This window comes from Bos javanicus, chromosome 2 (genome assembly GCF_032452875.1).
Source record: "Bos javanicus breed banteng chromosome 2, ARS-OSU_banteng_1.0, whole genome shotgun sequence".
Taxonomy (NCBI): domain Eukaryota; kingdom Metazoa; phylum Chordata; class Mammalia; order Artiodactyla; family Bovidae; genus Bos; species Bos javanicus.
In genome coordinates this window covers 129,448,731-129,475,139 of record NC_083869.1, presented here as the reverse complement: position 1 = coordinate 129,475,139, position 26,409 = coordinate 129,448,731, and the positions used below count along the sequence as shown (strand labels likewise).

Sequence of the window (26,409 nt, the reverse complement as noted above, 5' to 3'; positions counted from 1 at the left end):
TATAACTTCTGGTTTTTCCTTTGAAAATCTGCAAAGTTTTAGTACTGGGTGGCACCTTTATTGAGCTAAGAGCAAAGCCTTGGCATACATACTTTTTAAACCCGCAACAATACTCAGTGGACAGGAGGCACTCCTACTTTAAGTAAACCACCAGTTTTGAAAAGGGTAGCAATAACATAAAGTGACCAAAGGAGATACACCTCCAAATGGGAAATGAGACCAAAAAAACCCACTCACTTCAGAAAATAGTTTATTAACGGTCAAATCAGATTTACAGAAATGTAAAACAGGATAGAGGTGCAGAGGCTTCAAAGAAACTATACATACAATAGAAGTAAATTACCTACCTGGAGTCCTCATGAGTTTTTCTTTACTATGTACAGAGCCTGATCTATTTTTTAAAAGAATCCTAGCAAAAAATCTCAGCAGTCATATTTTCTCATGATCTGGCAGCTAAAGAAAAATGTCCACATTCCCAAAAGAAAAGAGGACTGGACGTAAGCAAAAATAGGTCGTGAACCTAACAGGTAACTGTTGATAAGCTCTGCTTCTCCTCTGCAGCCCTTGAAACTGTGTGTGCGCAAGCACACTACTGCACGGAGTGGCAGAAGGGGAAGAAGGCAGCGGCGAAGTCATCACGCTAAATGGCTGTCCTGGAGCCAAGAGTTAAAAACAGGGAATTTTTGGCTCTCCGAAAAGTTTGGTAACTATCATCTATAGTCTTTCTATGCTACTGAAACTTTCCCTTTTAAAACTACCCAAGTTTTATTCAGAATCTGGACTATCTTGCAGGTACTCCTAGCCAGGTACCGCATATAAATATCATGCCCATATTGAGAGTCCAGGCACAATCAGCTTGTCTGGGTTCACATACTGGTTTTAGGTCGTAGCTGTACAAAGCTGAATAAGGTAATTAGCTTTTCTGCCTTAATGACTTAAAACGGATTTTAGTAATAGCACCCATTTTACAGGACAATTATAAGGATTAAAAAATAAATATGTAAAGAGCTTAGAACAGTACCTGGAACATAGAAAGTATTTAGTAAATGTCTCTCTCAAACATAAACGCTGGATCTTTCAAATACAATTTGTCATATTTAAATTGCAAGCTACAGATGATTTTTGATTGGGAAATGGAATTAGTCTCATTTTATTAGATTCGGATTCCCAAAACTAAAATTCTAACTATTTTATCAATAAAGATGAATTTACTGAGTACTTGAACTGTGTGCAATTCCATTGTTTTACTCCGGGTCTGGCATAAGGCCTATTACACAGAGATTTAATAAACGTGGAACAACGTAACCTCAGTAATTTAAAAATTATCTATAAAATCAATGTAGGTGAGGTTAACAGAGACCTATAAAACCCATTATTTTATTCTTGTTTGACTATATACAATGCAAATATAGTTCTGGTAGGAACTTAGAAGCATTTTAAAGATTTTTCTATATAGTTTAAGGGGTAAAATTAAAACTCGACTGAAAATATTTTGAGAGGAGTTGAGGACAAAGCAACAAAAACCGGCATTCTGTACACTTCAGTGCCAGTTCCAGCGTGACTGCCAGGAAGTAGAGGAAAGCTTCACGCTGGCTGGAACAACTCCACCTTCTCCACAACCACTGAGAACCGCACCAAACGGGGGCAAGGTTCCTGAAGCTCCGAATAAAGAAGCCATCCATTTTTACTAACACATCTAAAAATACCTAATACAGTCTTCCTTCAAATCAGGTATCTCACTTACCTTTTCAGCACATTTCCTAAAAACATTAAGGACAGACGTAAGGTTTAGTTGGTAATCTCCATGAACTCAGTTCTTTTCCTCTGACTGCAGTGAAGCTGACGTGACAAAGCAGGTTTGGGAACGCTAGAAATGAATTCCTACTTCCCCGTGCATTCTTCAGATTCATTTTCCCCCACATTTCTGCATGGCTGGCTTCCATTTCAGCATCAGTCACGAAATCTTGAAGGTCAGACACAGTAAACAGGGAAGGACATAAAATTAAGTGACATGGGCGTAGCTTTGAGTCTCACAAGTTCAACAGGGATGAGTCACACTTTAAAGTATGTGAAAATGAATTCTATATTTTGTTCCTTTATGAAATTCAGCCCTTAGTCAAGCTAAAGGTATGTTTGGTATAGCCCAAAATGTTGTTTGTTCCTTTAATAAATGTTGAGTGAAAAAATGTGTAAATCCCATGAAGACCAAAATGCAAGTTGATCAGCTTAGTATGAGTCTGCACCACTGAGCTATTTTGCACTATAAATGTGTAAAGGAAAAACAATTCTAAGAAAAGTAATGAAAAATACTGGCAAACTACTGATTCTCTAATTTGCCAGACAAATTTGAAATGGGTATTTTACTTACGTTATCACTTAAAAGTTGGGGGCGGGGGGCAGGGGTAGGAAGTGAACCTTATATGATTATCATTAGTACAAGCTTTAAATTAAGACTTATTCAATTGCTTTCTTAGGAAATTAGCATTGAAATTCACTTAGTAAGAGAGGAGGAAAAAATACATGTGGAATTAACAACCAAGAAATGTCTTTACTGCTTTGCAAAATCAACTGAAAACCAAAACATTCTATACTTCAAGTAGTCAGCAAACAAAACTATTTTTCTTTGCTTCCTATACATCATTGAATAGGTTTGTTGTACTCACATACTGACACCTCAACTCCCTGTGATAGCCAAGTGAGAGAATCAGGTCACGACTTTGGGAATGGAAATGAGAGTAGGCAGATCAGGGGAACTCAGGCTGGCAACACTTTTTTAGGGGACTGGAAGAGAAAGCCATCGGTATGCCATCAGTTTGAGCATTCTGACCATGTATCAGTCATCCTTGTGGAATGGTTCTGGATTCCAAATGACACCTTCTTCCTCAATGTACTCACTCCATCACTGGCTGAACAGTCCACACTGGAGACCATTTAAAAACGTGCCGTGTGTAATAACCATTATCTACTTTAGTAGCTAGAAAGGTAAAACAAAAGTTAGCACATAAAACTATCTTTAGGGACTAGGACAGAATATATTTCAGGAATAATGAACACAATGACCAAAGCAATTTTTCAAAAAGTACAATGAAAACATCCGGTACTAAGTAGCTGGCTTTTGTTTTTAAGGGTGGGGGGGACAACCCTCAAAATGTCTTTTATTCAAAGTATGGTCTAAGTACCCTCTTTCCTCCCCTCAATCTGTTTTAGGACTGGCATTCCAGACACGAATATAAAATAACATGGTTAGGTATTCATTGAACAGGAAGGTGAGTCAGTGAATTTACTGATACTGTTCAACTAAATAACACACCCTGGAATCAATATGACTTCCATCCCAGAAAAGGGAAGTTTTGGACGAAAACCAGAAACAGCAACAGTTGCTCCTGATGCCAGATTCTAATAGCAAAGGGCAAGAGGGACTCATGTTACCTACCCTTAACTTAATGAAGAAAATGCAAAGTTGAGTTTAAGAAAAAGAAAAGGAATCACCATTTAGAACGATCTGAAGAGAGCCGAGAAATTTTATAGAACAGAGCAAGCTGTGTGAATACTGGGTTCAATGCTTCTTAGTTTGCAGTAAAGAAGTAGTATTCAAAGGGAAGATAAAACATACGTATAACTTTCTTTTCAAAGCAGAACACTGCTCAAAGCCAGGCAATAGTGTAGAGCACTTGTGTTAAGCTGGAATCTGGAAATAAGGCAAAAATAAAATACTATTTGCTGCAGGGTTAAGATGCATCCTGGATTAGATTTGTTAACCTAAGAGCCATGAGCTGGCAAGAGCAGACTTCTGTTCTTGAAGACATTCTAGTTTGTATTATAGTATTTTGTTCTTGTACCAGCCAGCAATTATTAAGTTTCAAGGTCTGTATTAATATCTTGAAGCTGATTACTCATCTTACTTTATGAATTTTCAAGGTAAATCTTACCTTTTAAGTCAGTACTTCTGTTTGTATTTTAAATCCTCTAACATAACATACTTAACCACAGCTTTACTGACAGATTTAAAAAGAGAAAGGGTAGGGATAAACTGAGAAATGATTATCATTATACCCATTCCATTAGACCAGCTGAAGAGAATAAACCTCAAGATATAAAGAGTTAATTATTTTGTTTCTCTTCATGCCTGGTTATAAGGCGACCACTGGACATAAAAAATGGAGGTCCCCACACCAAGTTTTCACAGGTATTTTCATCACTCATTTGAAGTAAATACTAAGGATACTGGCTATTGAACCCACATACATTTGTGTCCATAATAGTGTAAATAATCAAGAATCCCATGAGTCATACCCTAATGATAATAGCCATATTTTTCTGGCCTACACCAAATCCAGCTACACTTTTAAGAGCTTACAAGGTTCTTTAGTAATTTCAAACACATAAAATAAGTAACATTCTTATTTTATTTAAACCAAATATCCAGTGTCCCTAAGTGAGGTGGGCTCAATAACCTTTCAAAAACGATACCCTTGATTCATTATATTTTGAATCATGCTTTTCCCAACACTTTCACTTAGTTCCAACTTGGTTCTCCAGCCAGGGACAAAGCCAAGGGTAAAACTGAACCTGCAGACTAGGCCTGGCTAGCACTGGTCGCCAGCTGTGACGCGGAACGCTCTCCCCATCCAGGACACCCTGGATGAAACAGTGAACAAAGGGTCAAGTGCAAACGATGTCCACAAAATGCAGACTCCTGTCGTCTTAGCTCAGGAAATTCATTTTAAAAGATAACAAGGTGTGATTACTTTAGTTGTGAAATGTGAAATAATACCAAGGGAGTAAGATACCAGGGAACTTCCCTGGTGGCCCAGCAGTTAAGTGTCCACCTTCCAGTGTAGAGGGTGCAGGTCTGATCCCTGGTCCGGGAACAGGACCTCACAAGATGTGAGGCAACCAAGAGTGCTCCAGCTACACCCCAGGGCAGCAAACAAAAAAAAGGAAGCCAGAAAAAGAGTTCTTGAATGGAATTTCAATTTTTATATAAAATTCCCCAATAATCAAAAGTCATCAAAGGGCCCTTCAAGAAGTCTCATCCAATCCATTGGCTGATGATGGTGAAGGTGATCAGATTCGGGAATATTTACAGATTTTTCCTTTGCAGATGCTGTTGCTCTTGGACTGAATGCCATCAAAGCCATTACGACCTGGATACAGAGCATCTGCTGCAAACCTGTGTCTCCAGCCTGGCTTCCTATTTTTCCCCAAGTGCATACTTGAGGAATGAAATACTCATTTCATGTTAGCTGTGAGTAAACCACACTGGAAGCAAATCAGACCACAGATTACTTAGTATCTCCTGCCTTCCTGATGCTGACCCTACTCCATTTCCTGCAGCTATTTTCAAGAAAACATTTCCCTGCATAATTCTCTTCTCCCAACATTTGTGGGCTTTGCCCACCCAATCCTCTACCCTTTGAAAAAGATATCAAACTAAGCTCCTGGAAATTTCAGGGGAAAAAAAATCGGTGTTGAAACTAAAGGCAGAACTTCCCTGGGAGCTCAGATGGAAAAGAATTCACCTGCAATGCAGGAGACCTGGGTGTGATCCCTGGGTTGGGAAGATCCCCTGGAGAAGGGAACGGCTACCCACTCCAGTATTCTTGCCTTGAGAATTCCATGGACAGAGGAGCCTGGCAGGTTACAGTCCATGGGGTCTCAGAGTCGGACACAAATGAGCGACTAACACTTTTGTTGCTGCCAAGTCACTTCAGTCGTGTCCGACTCTGTGTGACCCCATAGACGGCAGCCCACCAGGCTCCCCCGTCCCTGGGATTCTCCAGGCAAGAACACTGGAGTGGGTTACCATTTCCTTCTCCAATGCCTGAAAGTGAAAAGTGAAAGTGAAGTCGCTCAGTCGTGTCCGACCCTCAGCGACACCATGGACTGCAGCCTTCCAGGCTCCTCTGTCCATGGGATTTTACAAGCAAGAGTACGGGAGTGGGGTGCCATTGCCTTCTCTGACACTTTTGCTACTACTACTCAAAGAGTAAATACTACTTTCCATGTACATTACCCAAAGGGTCAAATTTAAAAGGCCGCAACTGATCTGATTAGCACCCTCTCCCCTTTCTTCTTGTCTCTGGTTCCAACAATGAACCTCAGAAATCATGGTCACTGGCAGACTGTCAGGGACAAAGTGAATGCATGCTTTACTCGTAAGTGTGGGGACTCTTGACTCCATGTTTCTCTTAGAGAAAACCTGGATTTGAGTGAACTTTTGCCAATGACTGTGAAGTAACATTTGCAAATGTCAAGAGCCACACTTATTTTTATATACCAGATGAATTTCCTACATACAACAAACTAATTCCAAAGATGCTTCACAATCTTTATTTCTGGTTGCTATCAACCAGCACCTTCTCTTTCCCTCTAGTTTTTCTTTTTCCAAGTAAATTCTCCAACAGTCTAATGGTTCTACCTGATACCCTGGGTGAAATTCTCAATTTGATCTTGCTAAATTAGGTTACTATAAAAAAGATATAAACTGTGGAATTTAAAGAAAAATATATTTTTGGATAAGAAGAAATCATCTCTATGATGTAGACACTGTTATAGTCTATGGAATTTTAAACTGAGGAAGCAGTTAAACTGTGCTATTTTATAGATGACAGTGAAGTCTTACCAAAAAAAAAGTAATCTTGGGAGTTCCCTGGTAGCCTAGTGGTTAAGATTCTGGGTTTTCACTGCCATAATCTGGGTTCAATCCCTGGTTGGGGAACTGAGACCCTGGAAGCTGCATGGCATGGCCAAAAAAAAAAGATTTTTTGCTATATCTTTTTAAAAGACTGACATCAGAGCTTGTTCTCAGAGATAGGATTATCAAAACGAAATAGGAAAAGAGAGAATATATATTATCCATACACAGAAACTCATGTTCTCAACTTACTTGGCAGAAGAACCTAGTCATTTTCATTCACTACAAAGTTCTACTCCAAGTAAATGGAGTTTAAGCAAACATCAAGTAGCTTCAAGTAAAAAAAGAGATAATGCAGACATTTAGTTTTCAAAGAACATTTGTTTGACAGGAAAATGTATTCAATTTTTTGGTGTCACTAAAATTTTTAAAAGTGTGGCATTTATGTTTCTAAATTAAAGAATGTTTTAAAACAACTTCATGAGCAGACAAAGGAATATGGCACTTCCTAGGCTTTGTCTTCTAACACGTCCAGTCACAGAAAAGAACTTTATAAAAACATGCAGGATGGGTCAGATATATGAGAGACACAATATGGAGTTTATATTCAGTGACGGCTCTGGGGAAGTTGGAAAGCATTTCAGACACAGCAGCAGTAGAGCCTGATTCTGATAAATCTAAAATGTGTTTTAGATTAATATTTGTTATCCACTTTACAATTAAGTAACTCAAGTACTGCATAAAATTTTACATAGGGGAAATATTTTAAAGTTCTAAGTACTTCCTAATCTAATATGAAACCACCTTTTTTATAATGTGAAGGATTGATGTTACATTTATAAATATAAGAGAACTGAAATATCCGTAATTGGGCAAAACCAAACCACTTAAATTGTTTTAATTTTCAGACTGAACACAGCAAGTAGGCAACTAAAGGAAAGGACTTCATAACCCTAATGTCAGAAAATGTTTCATATTATACTCTTTACCTATGTCCTTCTTCAAGTCTGAGGGCTCCAAAACATGCTAGTGAAAAAAAAGATCAAAATTAGCATTTACGTAAGGATTTTCAGTCAATATTGCAAATAGAAGCACCAGGGGAAAAAAGGTCAGAATAAAGAAAACTCAAATATGTAACTTAATGAGAAACCCTTGAGACATACAAAATCAAACTGCATTACTTACCAAACCTCTACACCACCTCCTGATAAATATCCAGAGAAAAAAATGTGAGAGATCTAAAATGTATCGTAAACAGGCAGAGAAAACACTTTAACAGCCCTCCCCCTGAATAACAGTTCAAAATGAAAAATTTCAAGACAAAACATACGTCAATAAAATACAATTATTTTGAAGCCTCTGATACAATTTCTACACTTACGAATAAACTTCCAATTACTGCTCGTGAGGATGTTGAAATATTTTGAAAAGGGGGAAAAACAGCACAACTTAAATGCGTGTGTGTGAGGGGGGAATCTACAGGGAACATGTGGTAGGGGTATGCTGCAGGGAGGAAAGGGAGAGCGAAACCACCAAAATTAAAAACCTTTCTCTACTTTACTCTGGAGCTCTATTTTTTTCTCTTCTAGTTTAGTGAGATCCACGACTCTATTTCTGAACAGACCAGATCTTTAGTATTTGAATGAATCATGACTCCACTACAAATGTTCCTGCCTCTCCATTTCCTCATCTGTAGACGCGAAGCTGCGTAGATTAAGAGAACGGCTGAGAACGGCTGAAAAGCACTTTCAACAGCAGCTGACACACGGGAAGCACTTAACAAACACCAGCCAGTGGCATTAAACAGAGTACATGTTTACTTAAATTTTACTTCCTCAATGGCTATTATTTTTTATTTTTGCAAGGCAAAAAGCAAGGATCTCCCTGATGCGCTCTGTGAAAGGCTGGAATTTGAGCCAGACTTTGCCTATGTATTTAATGATACTTAACTTTCAGAACAGCTTCAGGCAAACTTTTTCAAATGTTCTTTATGTAGAAGTAGCTGATCCAAATATGAGGTAGCACTCTTCCTGCCTGGCATCAATTATTACTCTTAATAATAGGAGATGGAAGGCAGTATACGATATATATTTATACACACACAGTGTTATGTATATGTTAAATGTGGTGAACTGACTTTTCAGGTTTGCTGTGGGGATAATCAAAATGGTCAGACTCTACTGGGAAGTACAAAACCAACTTAATCTCTTTTATCCCATTCCTCTACAAAATTAAAGATTTTGTATATAAAGAAGCAAACATGTATCAATCACAAAATGTAGAAAATATTCAATGATGCTAAGGACAGGGAAACAGAAGCATACAACAGCAAATAAAAATTTCACAAATTTAAACCTTACATTGTAGAATACCATCTGTTTTTAGCTTGTAATTCACAACTCCCCACAATAAATCTAACCTGAAGAAAATGCTTTGTCTCTCACTCTAAAAAGCAAAATAAATTTCTACAGAAAGATAAAAGTGAAAATACGTTTTCAGCACTAATACTTGCTTTATTACAAACTAGCTGTACAACCCTGGCTATGTCATTCAATCTCTCTGGGCCTGAGTTCTCCCACTGGAAACAGGGATACTAGTGCCTAACACAGAGGCTCCTGTGAATGTTAAAGATGATATAAAGTACCTAGCTGCATGTAACTGGTGCACAGTAGGAACTCAATGAATAGGAGCTACTGCTTGACCAGTATGAGAGGTGTTGGATATCAGGTCAAAAATTCAAAATATCAAGAAGTCTTTTTGTACTTTAGTTTCCCCAGAAGAGACAGAGCATCCAACGTAGGAAGCAGGTCTGACAAACTTGGTCTAACGGAGGCTATCACCATGATTGAAGTGCAGATTTAGACAGTCTCACAAGTATGGATGACTATTGCAATATGGACACGTACTGCAATAATACAATAGTATCTTTGTTTTCAGAAAATACAAGAGTATGTGAAAAATCTATGCATCCACCTGTTCAACTTTTAGGCTGAGACTGGCCAACTAGGCTGTTTTTCTACTGGTTGTCTGTGTACTTTCAAGAAGTGGAATTCTGAAAACTTTAAAGCAAAAGATTGCTCTTTAATAGTCAAGAGCAGAGAATTTTAAATTCCCTTTGAGTCACTTGGTTCAGCCTCAAAACCTGATGCAAACTCCTAAATCCATATGACTAAATCTAAGCCTTCCGCATTTTCTACTTACAGATTGTTACCCACTGCATCTAGATAGTAAGTTTCAGTACAACTTCGCTGTCAAATTGCCACTTAAGTGACTCCAAGTATTCCTTGAAGTGGGCCACTGGTTGAAATCTATAAATCATTATATATGGCAACCTTCATAGTTCAACCATATATCCCTGTTATTTTCATGAATGATATATCACATTCCAATCCATGTCTCTTTAGAAAATGGAATAATCTCCAAAGTAATTGCTAAGTAGTAGTGAATTAGAGCAAGATGGACAAAGGCAGTGTAAGGCTTGAGCAGAATCAGTGTCAGAACGGGAAAGGAATAAAAGGTTTGAAAGGAAAGATTAAGATGCTTGGGAAGCATATAAAAGGTCTCAAAATTTCAAGAATTTAGATTTGACACCATGATGTAATGGGAATGTGGGTATCTGTGTGGTAATTATTATGGCAAATGTATAGGACAGAGTAGTGAGAGACATGAAGTAGGAAAATTAGGAAGAGAGTTGTAACAAATGAGAAACAGACTTAGACACACAGCAATGCCTCCCAACCTGCGAGTCTTAGATTTAGGGGTGCATCAAGCCAACCAAATGTGAATTTCCTCCCTTAAGAGATTAGCTCCATAATGGGAGAAGACTGCCTTGTGCCCACTGCATACTTTTATTCTTTAGAACATTATTTAGCATAAAGGTGGCTCTCTAATAAAAGTATAGTCTAAATCTGAGTGTAAATGCTATTGTTATTAATTAAATAATTCACTTAAAAAGTATTGCTGAATTCCCACAATCTTTTAACACAAAATTTCCAATCAATTAACATAGTCAAGTACAATCATTAGTTCTCATGGCTAGTCTGATAAATGTCTTTTTCTACATTTAATCCTGCAAGATTAAGAACTACAATCCTAGGATAATAGAGAAAGTAAGTAGAAGACCTCATAGAAGAATCAGTATGACCTAATCAACAGAAAATCCAACAGAACAACTATTAAGATTGCAACCCGGAAGATCAAAATGTGCTCCCCAAACACATAATTCTTTTATGGTTATGTAAGAAGGAAATGGCAACCCCCCTATTGTTCTTGCCTGGAGAATTCCATGGACAGAGGAGCCTGGCAGGCTTTATAGTCCATGGGGTGGCAGAGAGTTGGACATGACTGAGCAACTCTCACTCACTATGTAAGGTTTTGTTCCCTTTGCCAGATGCTGCCTCTTGTTATCCCCAGCGCCAGCTGAGTGCCAGGAACACATGTACTCACTAGATGTTTGTTAAATGACTGACAACTGTTTCAGCATTATCAAGTTTCATGTGATCTGGAGACACATATGAGATTAGAGGCTGCGAGTGGAATTAGAGATATAAAATCCAGTGGCGCTAACAGTGGTTAAAGTCCCTAAAAAGGGACAAAAGACAAAGGAAGAGGGCATTACAAGGAACAAGGAAATAACACGCATAGTGGATCAGAGCCAGAGAAAGACAGAAAAGTGTTGAAAGTTTCTCAAATTGTGTCAAAAGTAACAAGATGATCAAGAATAATGATATGAGGAGACAAGGGCAACTGAAATGGCCTTTAGATCATTGCTGTCATTAGCAACACTGGTTTTGACTGAGCAGCAATTAAAATGATCTATAATTATGAATCTTGTAGGCAGAACACAGCTGGATGGAACCCCAAAGCAACTGTGGGCACTCTGGTTTGTCAGATGTCTATTTGGAATTCTGAACTTGGTCTTGGTGCTAACAACAACTAGAGCCACGGTGACTTTGATTAATACCTTCCACGTCCTAAGTCCCAGCTCTGATACTGCAGAACTGTTTATTCACCAGCCATATATACATACATGGGCTGTTACTATCAGTGAACCGATTTCTCCAAAGTTAACAGGCAATCAGAATGCCATTCAGCTTTGCTTATGCATGCTACACACAGGCTTCTTTCTCCAGGAATCAAGGTATGTGGAAAACAATAAGGCAGTAAATTCTGGTTCCTCTATCTTTAATCTATCACCTAGCCTAGGCAAATCACGAGTTACAAAGTAAAAGGGAAACAATGTTTGTCTAAAACACACACACACAAACAGAAAAATAACAACTGCAGATAATCAGAATGATGTTAGGGAAAAAGGATAATCAATAGTACACAAAGCCATGGTTATATATGCACCCAGCATACTTCATGACCTTCCAGCAGCCACTTCAAAGACATAAAAGAAAGCCAGGGAAGGTACAAAACAGGGCAGTTAAGAAGTGTTCACAAAAATAAAGTGGCTTTTACCTTCAAAGAGTAAGAACTCCAATCTGGAAAGAAAGTTAAGATGATAAAATTGAGTTCCATGTAAAATCACAGTGATTACAGATAAAATACCACAGTCTGGCTCCATTTTATTCAAAGTAACTTAAATCCTAAAACATTCCCTAGGAAATGTTTTAAAACTGGTAAAAAGAAATCTCGTATCACAAAATGTTTAGTAAACTTGTGACAAAACCACAAGTACAAAAAAAAAAAAGTTAATTGTAAATAGGTTTAAGAAGGTTCAATTGATGAAGGCTACACTAACAGCAATATTTACAGAAGAGAAGCTTCTCAGTTATTCCAAGGCTATCATTAATCTTACTATCACAACCCAAAGTAATTCTTACACTGCTATTTCTATGAAAATAGTCTTCCACCCTACCCATAGTTCTGAGCTGGGAAAACTAACACTCCCTATTATTCAACATTTCAAAGAAGCCCAATTACAATTAATGGGTACATAATTGTATAAAGATTGCATATAGTGAGTAAAAGCCAGGAAGCAATACACACACAGAGGTGGTTAAAATGTGAGCTCTGGTACCAGACCGACCTGGGTTCAACTTGAGACTGGTCACTTCTTGTCAGGAGGTAGCCTTGGACCAAAATTCACATTTATACTTACTTTACAGGGTTAATTTGATTTTGTTTAGTCGCTAAGTTATGTCCAACTCTTCTGTGACCCCATGGATTGTAGCCCACCAGGCAAAGATACTGGAGTGGGTTGTCATTTCCTTCTCCAGGAGATCTTTCCAATCCAGGAATCGAATCCACCTCTCCTGCATTGTCAAGTGGATTCTTTACCATAGAGCCATCAGGGAAGCCCCTTACAGGGTTAATAAGTTTAAATTTAAGACAATGACAGTCAGTTGGAAATAGTCAATGTTAGCTTTTCTGTCAGGTTTGCCTCTGACCAAAATTACAACCAGTTCTGTGTGTTAACCTCAGTTCTCTCTTACTAAAAAGTTCTGGCTAGCAATTATAGGTCTTGGAACTTAAAAAAAGAAAATGTTTATAGGGGAAAAATAGAGATAGTAAGAGTGTATTATCAGACACTAAATTAAGCAGTTTTGTTAAGATATAACGGAGTTTGAAACAGCTTAACCTCATGAAGGGTCTTATGAGTTACAGGCAACGGAGAAAAGTTATTTTCAATAAATCCATCCCATTTGAACAAAGCAACATGTGTATGTCTATCTTCAGGGAGTAAGAAATATTTCAAAGAACTGCTCATTATTTCAACCTTGACCAGGAATTTCTCACCTAAAGGCTTAGTTGTCAGTAAGGGGAAAAAGAAATAAAAATATAAGGAGACCTACCTTCACATTTGTTCTGTCAGATTCATACGGTCACTCCATCTTTATGTTTTAAAGTTTGAACTGTATGATGAAAATTCTTAAAATCCAGTTACTCTGACCATACCCAGTGGATACTAAACTTAATTTTAGTTTAAAAAATTCATGATATATACATTTTACAAGCTTTTCTCTCTAGGAGAAATCTAAATTATACACATTGTTCATGTATTCCAATTATAAGCTGAGTATTGTGTTACCAGGAAAGAATACCTTTCAAACTTTCAAAGGGGTTTTTTCTGGAAGATTTGGTTTGATTATTACTATTTGTAAATAGTAAAATCAACCCTGAGTATTCACTGGAGGGTCTGATGCTGAAGTTCCAAATACTTTGGCGACTTGAGGCAAACAGCCAACTCACTGGAAAAGACCCTGATGGTGGGAAAGACTGAAGGCAACAGGAGAAGGAGGTGACAGAGGATGAGGCGGTTGGACAGCATCACCGACTCAACAGACATGAATCTGAGCAAACTCCGGGAGATAGTAGAGAACAGAAGAGCCTGGTGTGCTGCAGTCCATGGGGTTGCAGAGTCGGACATGACTTGGCGACTGAACACCACCATCACCATTTATAAATTTATTACTGCCTCTTGGAATCCTCTCTAAATTCTCTGAGGATAATGATGACTTACTATATTGTATTTCTAACTTCTGAAACATAAAACATTCAGTGGTTGTAAAATGAATGGAAAACACATCAATTATCAACGTAAGGGACAGACTAGACTCAATCTTTTCAACAAACAGTTGATTTCTAGCTAATTACCTAGATTTGGTTGATAATGTATGAGATGAATCTACTTAATTATATCCCTTCCTTATTAACAGGTTGATCAAGATGTTACTGTACTTTCTGAAAAGAAAAAGAAAAGTTAATTACTTTTATAATATTTCCCAAAGACAAATTCCAGTATGGGGAATTTTTGGTCATTCCTACTTTAATACTGAAAGCCCATACTACGGAGAAAGCAGTTGTATATTTTGCAGTTTTTTTAAGGCAAAAAAACATCATATAACTTTAATAAAAATAAGACTAAAGTTAATTTTCAATACCACATGTCATGATGAAGTTTCAATTTGGGTTTGCTATTAAACATTTCCCCCAAATACCTATTGGTAAACGAGATCACATAAATTACATACTGAGAACTGATACAAGCATTCAGCTCCTGGAATAGTTACTCAAACTTCTTTCTTCAAGGCTACTACACTGTACATTTATAGACTGAAATACACTGCCCTAGACAGAATCTCTGGGTAAATTTTAAGAAGCCTGATCACTACTTTGACCTGCTTTGCAGACTTAAATGTAAAGCAACACAAAAACTGATATACAAATATTAGGTAATATTTCAAATCATTAATAATCTTCTGGGGAATAGTCTAAACCAAGCAAAACTGATCATGTGAAATTCAGTTAAAGACAGCTAGTTATCTTAGAGCCAGATCACCTGATCAGTTATAAGCTCAGGTATGATAAATATAAAGCCTTCAGCTGGTTTCTTATATAGTGTCATGTTACTGTCACAGTGACCTTAAATTCAGGACTGGTGGGTACTGAGAATCCCTGATTCTAATCTGAAATACCCAATTATTTTTAAGCAATGAACCAAATTACACAGAATTCTAGAAGCAGGATACACAGAATTCTAGAAGCAAGACACTGCAGTCCTTAATAGGATTTTAACACAAATACTGGTATCTGTTTACCTCTACTGTTTTTTTTAATATGGCTCAGATTTTCATGAAACACAACAGCAGAAAAGCCTGAATAATCTAAAGCCATTATTTTATTAAAAAAATTTTTTTAAAGACCATTTTTCTTTTTTATTCAGGGAAGATAACATTTTATGCAAGACTGCATAAGGAAAATATGACCAATCTTAGAGCTGAGCATACTGGCTTCTTTTATGTGTTAATTCTGTATTTTGCACACACGCCTGCGCTCACACATACACACTCATTGAGGTCTGGAAAGTGAAGGCCTTTAACAAACTTTTCCACTATGTCCTTGAAAAACACAGAAGGACTAAAAATCAAATGTTAAACAATGGGGATGGCTTAATATTAACACTTTAAAAACACTTAAATACTAGTATAAATCAAACTCAGTGATGAAGATTAGCTTGAATTTTGTGAATAAAAAAAGTGAAATCTTAAAATTTGAAGTCAATCAGAATGTGACACTTCCTTTTCAAATCAACTGTGTTACGTCTGCTTAATAAAAACTGGCTTTTCTGGAGACCAAAATTCAGTATGATATTTTGGCCTAAATTTTTGTAAATGATGAAGTAAAACAAAACAAATGGCAACTGAACTACCAATATCACTCACACACAAAATATGAGTAATCTATTTCAATCTAGAACAAAATCACAGTTGACCATTGAACCCACACACATTTGAACTGCACTGGTGTACTTACACATTAATTTTTTTTAATAGTAATACTAGACAGTACTATATGATCTGTGGTTGGTTGAATCCGAGAACATGGAATGGCCATATATGGAGGAACCCTGTATAAGTGAATTTTCCACCACAAGGAGGGCTGGTTGCCCTAACCTGTGTTGTTCAAGTATCAATGCTACTTTGAATTCAAATTAGGTTGGTTTCATTTTAGGAACAGGTTAAAGACCTTTAAAGTAAACACAGAACTAAACATTTAAGTCTAACCTGACATTATTAGGTCTATTCCTAACCTAGTGTATACTCGGAGTTCAGGCACAACAGGGTTTGAATCCTGGCTTTGCCACTTTATAGGTAGTGACCACTAGCTATCCATAAAATATACTTAATCTTAGTCTCGGACTTCCTCATAGGTAAAGTAGGGACAATATCACCTACCTTTAAGGGTTGTTGATTACATGATACACAAAATGATTCATTAGCACAATGCCTGGTAACAAGGTATACCTTGTTAGTAGCTTATAATTAACATACCATAAATACATGCTTGGCAAAAAAGAAACAGCAGAATATTCTTTTCCATACTTCATCTATAATATTTTTTTCATTTTTAAAATAAAGGTCTGGAGTTCAAAGTAAGATATGTTATCAGTTATCAAGGACTACTACCTCCAAGTCTCTCTTTATCTAAAAATGGATACACCTGTCATTTCTATCTTTGAATTTCCCATGTGTTGATCTTAATCCATTTGAAAAATAAATTTTTTCAAGTCATCTGTAAAGATTTTCTCCCTTAATCTGCTTTTTTATCATCAAAGGTTTACTTTGATCTGATTAATTAATGTTAATTTTTTAAAGTCAGAAATTAAAAAAAAAATACCACCACCAAATGGGTGTTCTTTGTGACCTGTTAGCCTTTCCTTCCTGAGCTTTCTGAAGTTATTTTTATCTTTTATGACTTGTAACTGTTTTCTGATCTAATTCCTAAATAAACATGCCATGACATTTCCTCAGAGACTGTCTTTTTTTGCTTTTTCCTTATTATCGTCCATCAATTTCCTAAAACTATTAACGCCTGATTTTCTAAACTCATTTCATTTTCTTGCAAACTAACATTTTCTTGGGATCCTAAACACTATTAACATTTGTGGTGACTGTTAAACGTTTTTAATCTCCAACTAGATCCACTGAGACCAACTAGTCTATGAATCATTATAAACATCTCCTGTTGCTATCTTTTTCTACTAAGGTCTACTCTCTAACACTCCCAACCCAAATGTAAAATGACCTATAACCTTGCTATGTATTTAAGGTGTATTTAGGGACACTGGCATCACCGAGAAGCATATTAGAAGTCTCTTGCTCCATCTCAAATTACTGAATTAGAATCTGCATTTTTAAAAAACCCCAGGGATTCCTATCCACATTGAATTTTGAGAAACACTGATGAATGGTGAAACTGTGACCTAAACAGTTCAACTAAAAAGTTAAAATAATCACCAGAAGGTCTTTCAAACTTTGATAAAAAAAAAAATTACTTTGATAAATGCAACAAACGATCTCATTTATCATTTTCCCCACATTTGAAAACTCAAGTAAAAATGATATGACAACTAACAAGCAAACTTATCTTCACGATTTAAAAAGACATTTCAGTAACAATATTGCTGGTTGTATTTAAATTTAAATAGACCAAACTATTTTCCACACCAACTCTACAGAGATTATACTTAAATATTATTAATCTGTTAAGGTTATACTTCATGGGAAGCATGGAAAATAAAGTTTCAATATGATAAGCAAATGCTAAACATATACCATCTAACCAAAAAGTATGACCAATGCAACTAAGGTACCTGAATGACAGTATATAAACATACACCATTATAATCATTATTTGAATCAATCATTCAAATAATAAGAGTATCATCACTTATTATCAAGATTTGTCTTGATAATGTTTTTCACCTAAAAATTTTCCCCCACAGAATTTTCAAAATAGTGACTTAGGTGGTAAACAGTAACAGCCTTTTAAAATATATTAACCTCTGCTTAATCTACTTAAAAACCCAGGTAACGGAAATTTGCAGATTTAAAGAATTCCTGGCCGAAGCATGAATACTCCAAGAACATGTGTACAGGAATATCTGTTGCCAATTTGACTAAAAATTGCTCAGTATATGAGACCTTTAATAATGCAATATTTTCATATTGAAGGAATCTTTCTCTCTACATGTCTAAGGCCGAGCTCTTTTACCAATGTTACTGAACTACTGATCCTCATCTTTAATCCTATAGAGGTAATTTTTAAGTGATCAAACCTCACATTATTTTAAAAGGCATGACTAAGTCGCACAACTTTATGACTAATTTAACCTCTTGTCCTCTTAAAAAATGGACAGCTAGGCCTAAAATTTACCCTTGGGGGATTTTAGTAATGGAATAGAACAGCAGTCCTGCTTATAAGTTTTTTGAGGAAATGTCTATAAATGATTGTGATTTTAGTCATAAATTCCAAGTCTAAATAAATAGCAATGTGATTTCTTTCACATCAATAGGAAGATATTCCCTTATGTGAGTAAAATATGGGAGTTTCCCAGGCAGACTCCAGTGGTAAAGAATCTCCTTGCCAGTGCAGAAACCATAAGAGACTCAGGTTGGATCCCTGGGTAGGAAAGATCTCCTGGAGAAGGGCTTGGCAACCCACTCCAGTATTCTTGTCTGGACAGTCCCCGTGGACAGGGGAGCCTGGAGGGCTACGGTTCATAGGGTTGCAAAGAATTGGACATGACTGAACCTACTCAGCACCCATGCAACAGTGCATTTAAAGTGTTTTGGGGGCTTCCCTTGTGGCTCAGCTGGTAAAGAATCCGCCTGCAACGCAGGATTGTGATTTTAGTCATAATTTCCAAGTCTAAAAAGAACTGTGATTTCTTTCTCATCACTAGGAAGATATTCCCCTATGTGAATAAAATATACTCCACAAGAAAATACTTAATAAAAATCTTATTTCTAAAAATAAACTAGTAAATTCAGAGCTTTAGGTAGAGAAAAAAGACACCTATAGAGCCTAAGCTTAAAATGATCATAAAACAACCTCTTTTTATTCCTGGAAAAAATACACCACAAACCAGTGAGCTGCATCCCCACCCCAAGCCGCCCCTCAGCCCCAGCCCTGCCAGTACTTAAAGGGGCCCAAGTTTAGATACTTCTGCTGTCAGAATATTCCTTACTGTCTCAGTGAGTGACTTTTTGATTTGGGGGAAATAAGAAACAGTAAAATCTTCCCGGAAAATACGGACCAAAGAATTGTCTTTCTTGAAATAGGGTACATTTCTTCTTCCCCGCAGCTCATGTTTATTTAACAATCTTCATTAAAAGAGGGTAGAGTGTATTACTACTCCTCTGAATGGTTTCTTACTTGATTTGTTTACAAATCATCAGGTCACTTTCCTTCTAAATCCGTAACAGTACAGTATTCAGAGGAACGAACTTTTATTTCAAGCAAATTTCCACTCTGACTTGCGGAACTTCTACCTTATTGACTTGGTAAAGAATTAAGTATGCCTTCAAGGAAGACAAGCCACAAGAAAAATGACTAGATTAGGGCTATCTTCAAGAGAATGGGATCAGTACAATAGAAACCCTTATAAAGTTTAAGAAATAGAGCTCTTGATATGTTTCTTATACACTAGAGACATTCCTCAGTGGTGCACCTCAACCCTCCAACATAGCCTTCCTCAAATATCCCCTCACCTTTCCTTCACTTGCAGACACGTCATGTCAAGGGGTCAAGGACACTGGAGAATAAAATGCTTACTCAAAGCACTGTACAAGTGTTTCCCTTTGCTCACCTCTGTACGTTTTCCAGGATCATTTCCAATGTGAATATGCCAGATTTTCATCATAGAAGCTTTATAGGTAGCCTGTTATGCCAAAGACAACAATTCCATCTGACACCAGGAAACCCAGTTCTAACCCCAGTAAAGCTACTTCCTGATACTGTAATAAGCCACTGGAATTCAGTATTTTTATTTGTACTATCCCAATCCTTCACTACATTCACATGGACAGGTGCCCAATATCTAGTACTAAATGTGAGGAAAAGAACTCCATTTGACTACAAAAGTCTCCATTACAGTACTACTGAATCTTTGTTGCACAATTGAACCCACCACACCCCACCCAAAATCACCAACACAACACTTTGAACATGTTAGATTTTATTAAAAATATTTAACATTGTACAAATATTCCAACACAGTTATAGTACCTGAACACTGTACCAAAAGCATGATTTTTATTAAACTATTGATTAAATGGTCTTGCAAATGTACCTATTTCAATATTCTCATATTATTGTATGCTATCAGCAATGTAATGTTTGCAGGAGCTTTCAACTCAATTATAGAAATAGGCTTATAACATACTAAACGTAACAGAACTCATTAAAGTACATTTCTATCTATGTTACTGAACAGGCTAGATAGGTCACCTTTGTCCAGCCATCAAAAATGAGACATCAAGATAAGCAATGGGATCCTGACAAAGTTACTACAGAAACTGAAAGCCCTTTTTTATATTTGAGAAATTTAAGTTTTCCCCCATAATGCCTCCTCCCATGAAATGTATTTTACTGTTAGTGTATAAAAGCCAACAAGTTTGCACTGCATTTTCCTTAACTTATATGAACTTTCAGCTCTACTAGAGTGTTCCTATTGCTAATTGTAAAACTTCCCTAGGATGATACATTATTAAGTACAATCTAAAAGTTCTACACTCCCATCTGTTCTGCCACTTATACATGCATAAAATGTGTCAGAAGAGAAACACTTAACACAATGATGCAATCACTGCAGTTCTTAAAGTATAATTTCATGGTAGTCATATACCTCTGGTCTACAGCAAGCTTACAGATTCGGGTTAATATTCATGACACTGACTAGTCCATGTTTATTACCTAGGAGAGTCTTTCTAGACTGATACACCCAACCAACAAAGAAGGCATGAGAATACTGAGGAGGTTCTAGGCATAAAAATTCATAATTACTTTTAACCAGTGCTTAACATTATTTTTTATGTGGTATTCAGAAATACCTCATTATTAATTCCCTCAATTTATACTGTAGCATCATGGAATCCCCTGAGTATGAGATTTTGCTCTTTAGTAATGACCTAAAAATCGACTGTAATTCTATCAATATCTACTTATCCCATCAGCTCTCCTGGGGTTTAGACAAAATACAGGTTGATAGACTTAGATTTCTGTTTCTCCTATATAAAAAGGTCCTAATATTTCAGCTACATAATTTCCTCTTGACCTAAAGTCATCATATCAAATGTATCTATAAACTGAGCCCACTCTTATTTGTCAAATTGCTAAAACTTTTAAGATAATCTATTCAATAAAATGTAAATATACTGAAGATATCAGAGGGACTGAAAATCACATAAAATAAAGCAAATTTACTGTTTCTCCAAGAGATTTAGTCTATCTTGACCACTTATAATATACCCTGAGTATTTCATTACTTTACTTCAAACTTGCAGGCCTTTCCTGCTAAGCTAAGAATTTGAGAATAAAGGGTATGAAATACTTTTTATATGTTTATATGTTCCTACTATGAACAGAATTATCTTGTGTTAAAGTTTTATTCTTCTACAAGGCTGACATAAATGCCCACTTATAGAACATGGGCATTCTCCCACACTTAATGCCCCGCTACTGATTAAAAAAAAAAAAAAATAGGAAAAAAAAGTTCTTACCAATAATTCCACTGGTTATCGTCCCCAGCGAACCCCACCTAGCAAGTCGACATCATGACATGTCAGGTCAGGGCAGCCTCAACCTCGCTTCCCTGATAGTCAGGTGATAAAAGGAAGGAGTTAAAACAGGAAAAGTACACTTGCAGATTTCTGGATAACATCTGAAAATGATTAAAAAACAGAAACAAAACAAAACAAAAAACCCAGAGCTTCTGGTAACCTCTAAATAAAATATATATATATACATGTATATAGGTAAAAGAAAAAAAAACTTTCCTAAAACAATTAATAATGACCACTCCCAAGTAAATATTTAAATGACCAATACATGAAATAAACATTATTTTTAAAGTTCAGTATTTGCATTTCAAAAATAAAAACTAATCAACAAACTTCTAATGCAAAAGTAAAAATGCCTGGTCAATGAACTTGTCATTCTGGATTCTCTAGTCAGTCACCCAAATCCACGGTCTTACTCAGAACAACTAAGTTAACAGAAGCTCCCATTCTTAGAAAAACATAAACACACTTATAAATCCAGTGCACTCTTTCTATAAGGCTTTTTCTTAGACGCTCACTTAAGAGGCTTCACATAATAAAAGACAACACTAACATTAACAATTCTTCTACATACTCTGGTTGGTTTTAAGAATACTGGATAGTTCAATATAATAAAATCTCCTTGGAAAAATCAAAATGGTAAACTAACATATTTAGAAGTCTTTTAAACTGATAAATGATAGCCTTATAGCAAGTATTTACTGGAAGGGTTTGGTTTTACAAATAATACACAATTAATAAAACATAGGTATGATTATCCAAATGGGCAGGAGGCAAATGATGCAATGAGTTTCAAGAATATTATATGGCTTTATGCTAGGAATGGAATTTAATGTCCCTTCTCTTTTGGAATTTAACAAATGTATTTTCATGTATGCTGACCTTTTTAAAAAGAGGGTTCACCTAACTCAGATTTCAAAGCCAAATGAGAAAAATGATCTAACAGAAAGCATTGGGCTTTCTTATGCAGAATAACCCCAGTAACTAGAAAAACTGAAAAACAATTATGCTGAACTCTTTAAAAAAAATTAGCTACAGAACCACAGTAACTCAATTTCCACATCAATTGATCCAATAAACTTGAAATTATTAGAAATCTGGCTAATTAAAACTTTTTTGCTTTAAGAAAATCAAAACACCGTCATATAAATACATACGTTTAAGCAACTGCTATAAATGAGTGATCAAATAAAAATTAGGATTTCACTATGGGGAGGGGGCATATTTATATAATTCTCCAGAGAGTATCTACAAAGAAGAGGTCATTCTCAATATAAAGTAAAAATATTTCCCAGCACGCATGTTACTGTAGCAGGCTCAGAAATAAAAACAAAGGAAGTAGGTGGGAGAACAAAAAAGATGGCAGGAGAGTAGGCAATCGGATTTCCTAGAACTCATAATATGCGCCTATTTAAGAAAAAACCTAATGCAAATCTAGAATAAAAGCCTCTTCAGGTGACATTTTTCAGGTTTGTTTATCAGACTGTTAGATTTACTTCTATGAGTAGTTAAGCTCTGAATCTGTTTTCTCGGAATGCCGCTTACAGCAATAGCTTACAATAGCTTACATCAGTAAGGGAAAAGCTCCACAGTAGACTGAATGCTTATAACGTTTTGTCTGTCTGTTAAATAGCCACAAAAAACCTATAAAGTGCTATTTGAGGAATATCTTTATAGTATATTTTTAACTGGTGAGAGTAAAATATAATTTGCAATTAAAGAAAAAGATTTTGACATGGAACCTAGGTTTGATTCATATGTTTTTGCCAGATTTACATTTTAGGATAGGTGGGGAAAGCTCATAAATTACTTTTTCAGAATTACTTCTATTCCGATTCCTAATTTTGTTCATAAGAACTTGTTTGCTGGTAACATCTAAGAAATACAAATAATTTAAATTTTATTTCTACAGCCTCTCTTCTTTCCAAGAAAAATCGTGGGTTTTACTTAAATCTAATTTAGATTTATAGTTAGAGCTTCAAATTGTATTTTCAAAGTTGAAAATACAGCATTTAAAGAATGTTTGGTGTCTATACCTGCATACATGGGCATAAGAAAAACAACTGGATCCAAGCTTTATTAAATAGATACCCACGTTAACGTCAATCTGTTATACACAGGAATTATATATAATTCCTCTACTGGTTTCCAAAAACATAAAAGGAATATTAACAAGGCCTGTTAACTTACTGAACTATGTAATAAATGTATTTTTTATAAGAAATGATATACTGACTTTCATCAGCAAATACTCATTTTTCTCCTCAAAGCCAAAAGAGAAGTCATGAAAACCAAAATATGCTCTGACTGAGCTTTGAAGGAAGTAGATAGCTTATAATTTTGAAATCTAATACCACTCATAAAAGACACCAAACAGGAACAAAACACAAAATAAAGGTGTGCCCATTTTAATTCTTCTCCAATGGCTTATTTTTATAATTTAAAAACATTTTAGATCCGCCTAAGAATAAAATGGAAGGGAAAATTTTTATTGGTTATTTGAAAGTGATCCAGACTTTTCTGCGCTGTTTATAGATTCTTTTGTTCCTCTTATTCTCAAGCAAAAAAAAAAAAAAATTCTCACGATAAAGGGAGAATTTCTACAGGAAATGGAAGTAGATGTTATGATTTGGCCCACAAAATTTTTAGCCATTTGAGTAAATAAATAAATAAATAAATAAATAAAAATAAGAGGTAGTAACAGGAAGTCAGAAGTAGGACTACTGGGCATTTGTAAGCCTCTCTTACAAGGCCTGAGTGTTTCTCAAAGCAAATTTACATAGTAATAGGAAATTATATTCCTAATTAGTAACTGAAGTGATAGTTACAATGATGTATACTGAAAGTTTACATGAAGTTTAGTCCGCAGAGCAATTGACGCCACAGTACTAACATTTTTTCCTGCTATATACATTCACTCCAGCAAATAAGGTCTTCAGACAACAAATTATCCTTTATAGAAAGAATGTGGGTCAAAATAAATAGCAGTCTGCTTCCCCAACCCCATTTTATTTAATGCAAATTATCCAATGCCTGCAAGAATGTTCAAAAGCCTGAGCTTGTTTTTATAAAAATAAAGGATAAAATTGCCAAATTAGATGACTATGAAAGAACATCAATCAATGAAGTGCTATTTGGAATAAGTATTAGAATTTAGACTAATCCTCAGTCTGATATCCACGATACATATTAGAATAGACAAGAAATTTTGCATGAATTTGATCACTCACATAGGCAGTTATAGTTTGAAAACAATATTCCTTGCAAGGATTACGAATAAAATAATGTTTTAGGACACAATTGAATTTGAAATAGGTAATGTTTTGAATAGATTTTTGAGTTTTATTGAAATCTTACATGAACAAGAAATTGGAAATACAATCACATCAAAGAACAAATTGTCACGGCTTTGACGTTTAAGCCAAACAAATTTTGTAGGGCAGGTTTCAAAAAGGTGTGAAGTTATAACAATTTAAAAACACAGTTGACCTACTTCTAGGAATGCAAAACATACAATCATAGGTTATTTTCAATACAAGAAAACTTAAATTTGTTTGCTTTTAATTTCTTCAAACTACTAAGACAAAGCACTAGCTTGTATTTTTATTTACAGCATACTCCATACCCCTATGTAAGCTGTCCCAAATCCAAAAAATGAAACTGTCCAAAACCAAAGGTTCTGCAAAATCATGATTTTAACAGTGTGCTCAGCTTGTTTTGAAGCTAAAGTGAAGCCTGAAACGATAAAAGCATTGTAACTCCCAGAATAAGGGAACTCTGCAAGCCCAATAATGTCCAAGAGCATTTATGAAAAGAGGAAAAAATAAAAAGACTTGAGTATATACACAATAGTGATTTCTTCAGCCAAATACAAATGGCAGCAAATTGCTACTTAAAGATGAAACAGATAAGCCAATTTTTTTGAAGGATGTAGATCTAGAGCCAATCGTATCTTGTCAATATCATTTTCAAGCCCTCACTTGTCTATTTCCACTGTTGCCCATAAGTATCCTGATAAAATTCCTGGTTGTCATTATTGTAACCATAGTTACCAAAATAGTCACCACCTTGCTGAAGCGGCTGTTGAGCGATGGGTTGGGAACCCCAGTTCTGTTGGTTGTTGGTCTGACGGCGCTTGGAGTCAGGTTGGTTGTACCCGTCTGCCTTTCTCTTGCCTCCTACATTGCCCCCACGGTTGCCCCGAGATCCACGGGAACCACAGCCTCTCTGCTGTTGTGCAGGACCCCCTCTGCCACCCCTAGAGCCTCTTGGTGGTCCCAAAGGTGCCCCCCTCTGTGAGTAGCCAGCTCTACCTCTTGGAGGTGGTGCTCCCCGCCCCCTTGGTGGTGGTGGAGCACCTCGCCCTCCCCTTCCTCCTCCTCTTCCTCTTACTGCATAGCCATCATCATAGCCGTAGTAGGGATCTTCATAGCCTCCACGATAGTCGTGATAATCATAACCATAGTAATCATCATAGTAATCTTCATAGCCATAGTAATCTGGAGGGTAGCCATATCCACCTCTCCCCCCACCACGACCCCGACCTCTAATTGGAGGTGGCATGCGAGGAGGAGGGTGATAGTAATAATCTTCATACCTAGCAATGGAGGAAAGGGAGAAAAGAAAAAACAAGTTAGATTTTTCCTGACTTCAAGATTCTTCCTAACTTTTTAAACTACCGGATCTCTGATATATTTACTA

The 26,409-nt window shown here is 36.2% G+C and overlaps 1 protein-coding gene across 4 annotated transcripts in view; it reads right to left on the bottom strand.

Annotated features, from left to right (window-relative positions):
• Positions 1-233: 233 nt before the first annotated feature.
• HNRNPR (heterogeneous nuclear ribonucleoprotein R) overlaps positions 234-26,409 on the bottom strand; it is a 57,031-nt gene continuing 30,855 nt past the window's right edge. For all 4 annotated transcript variants that reach the window (XM_061393574.1, XM_061393580.1, XM_061393588.1 and 1 more), the window contains one exon: positions 234-26,305. In XM_061393574.1, coding sequence (XP_061249558.1) covers positions 25,693-26,305 — 613 coding nt within the window. In that variant the 3' untranslated portion in view covers positions 234-25,692. The remainder of the gene's footprint in view (positions 26,306-26,409) is intronic.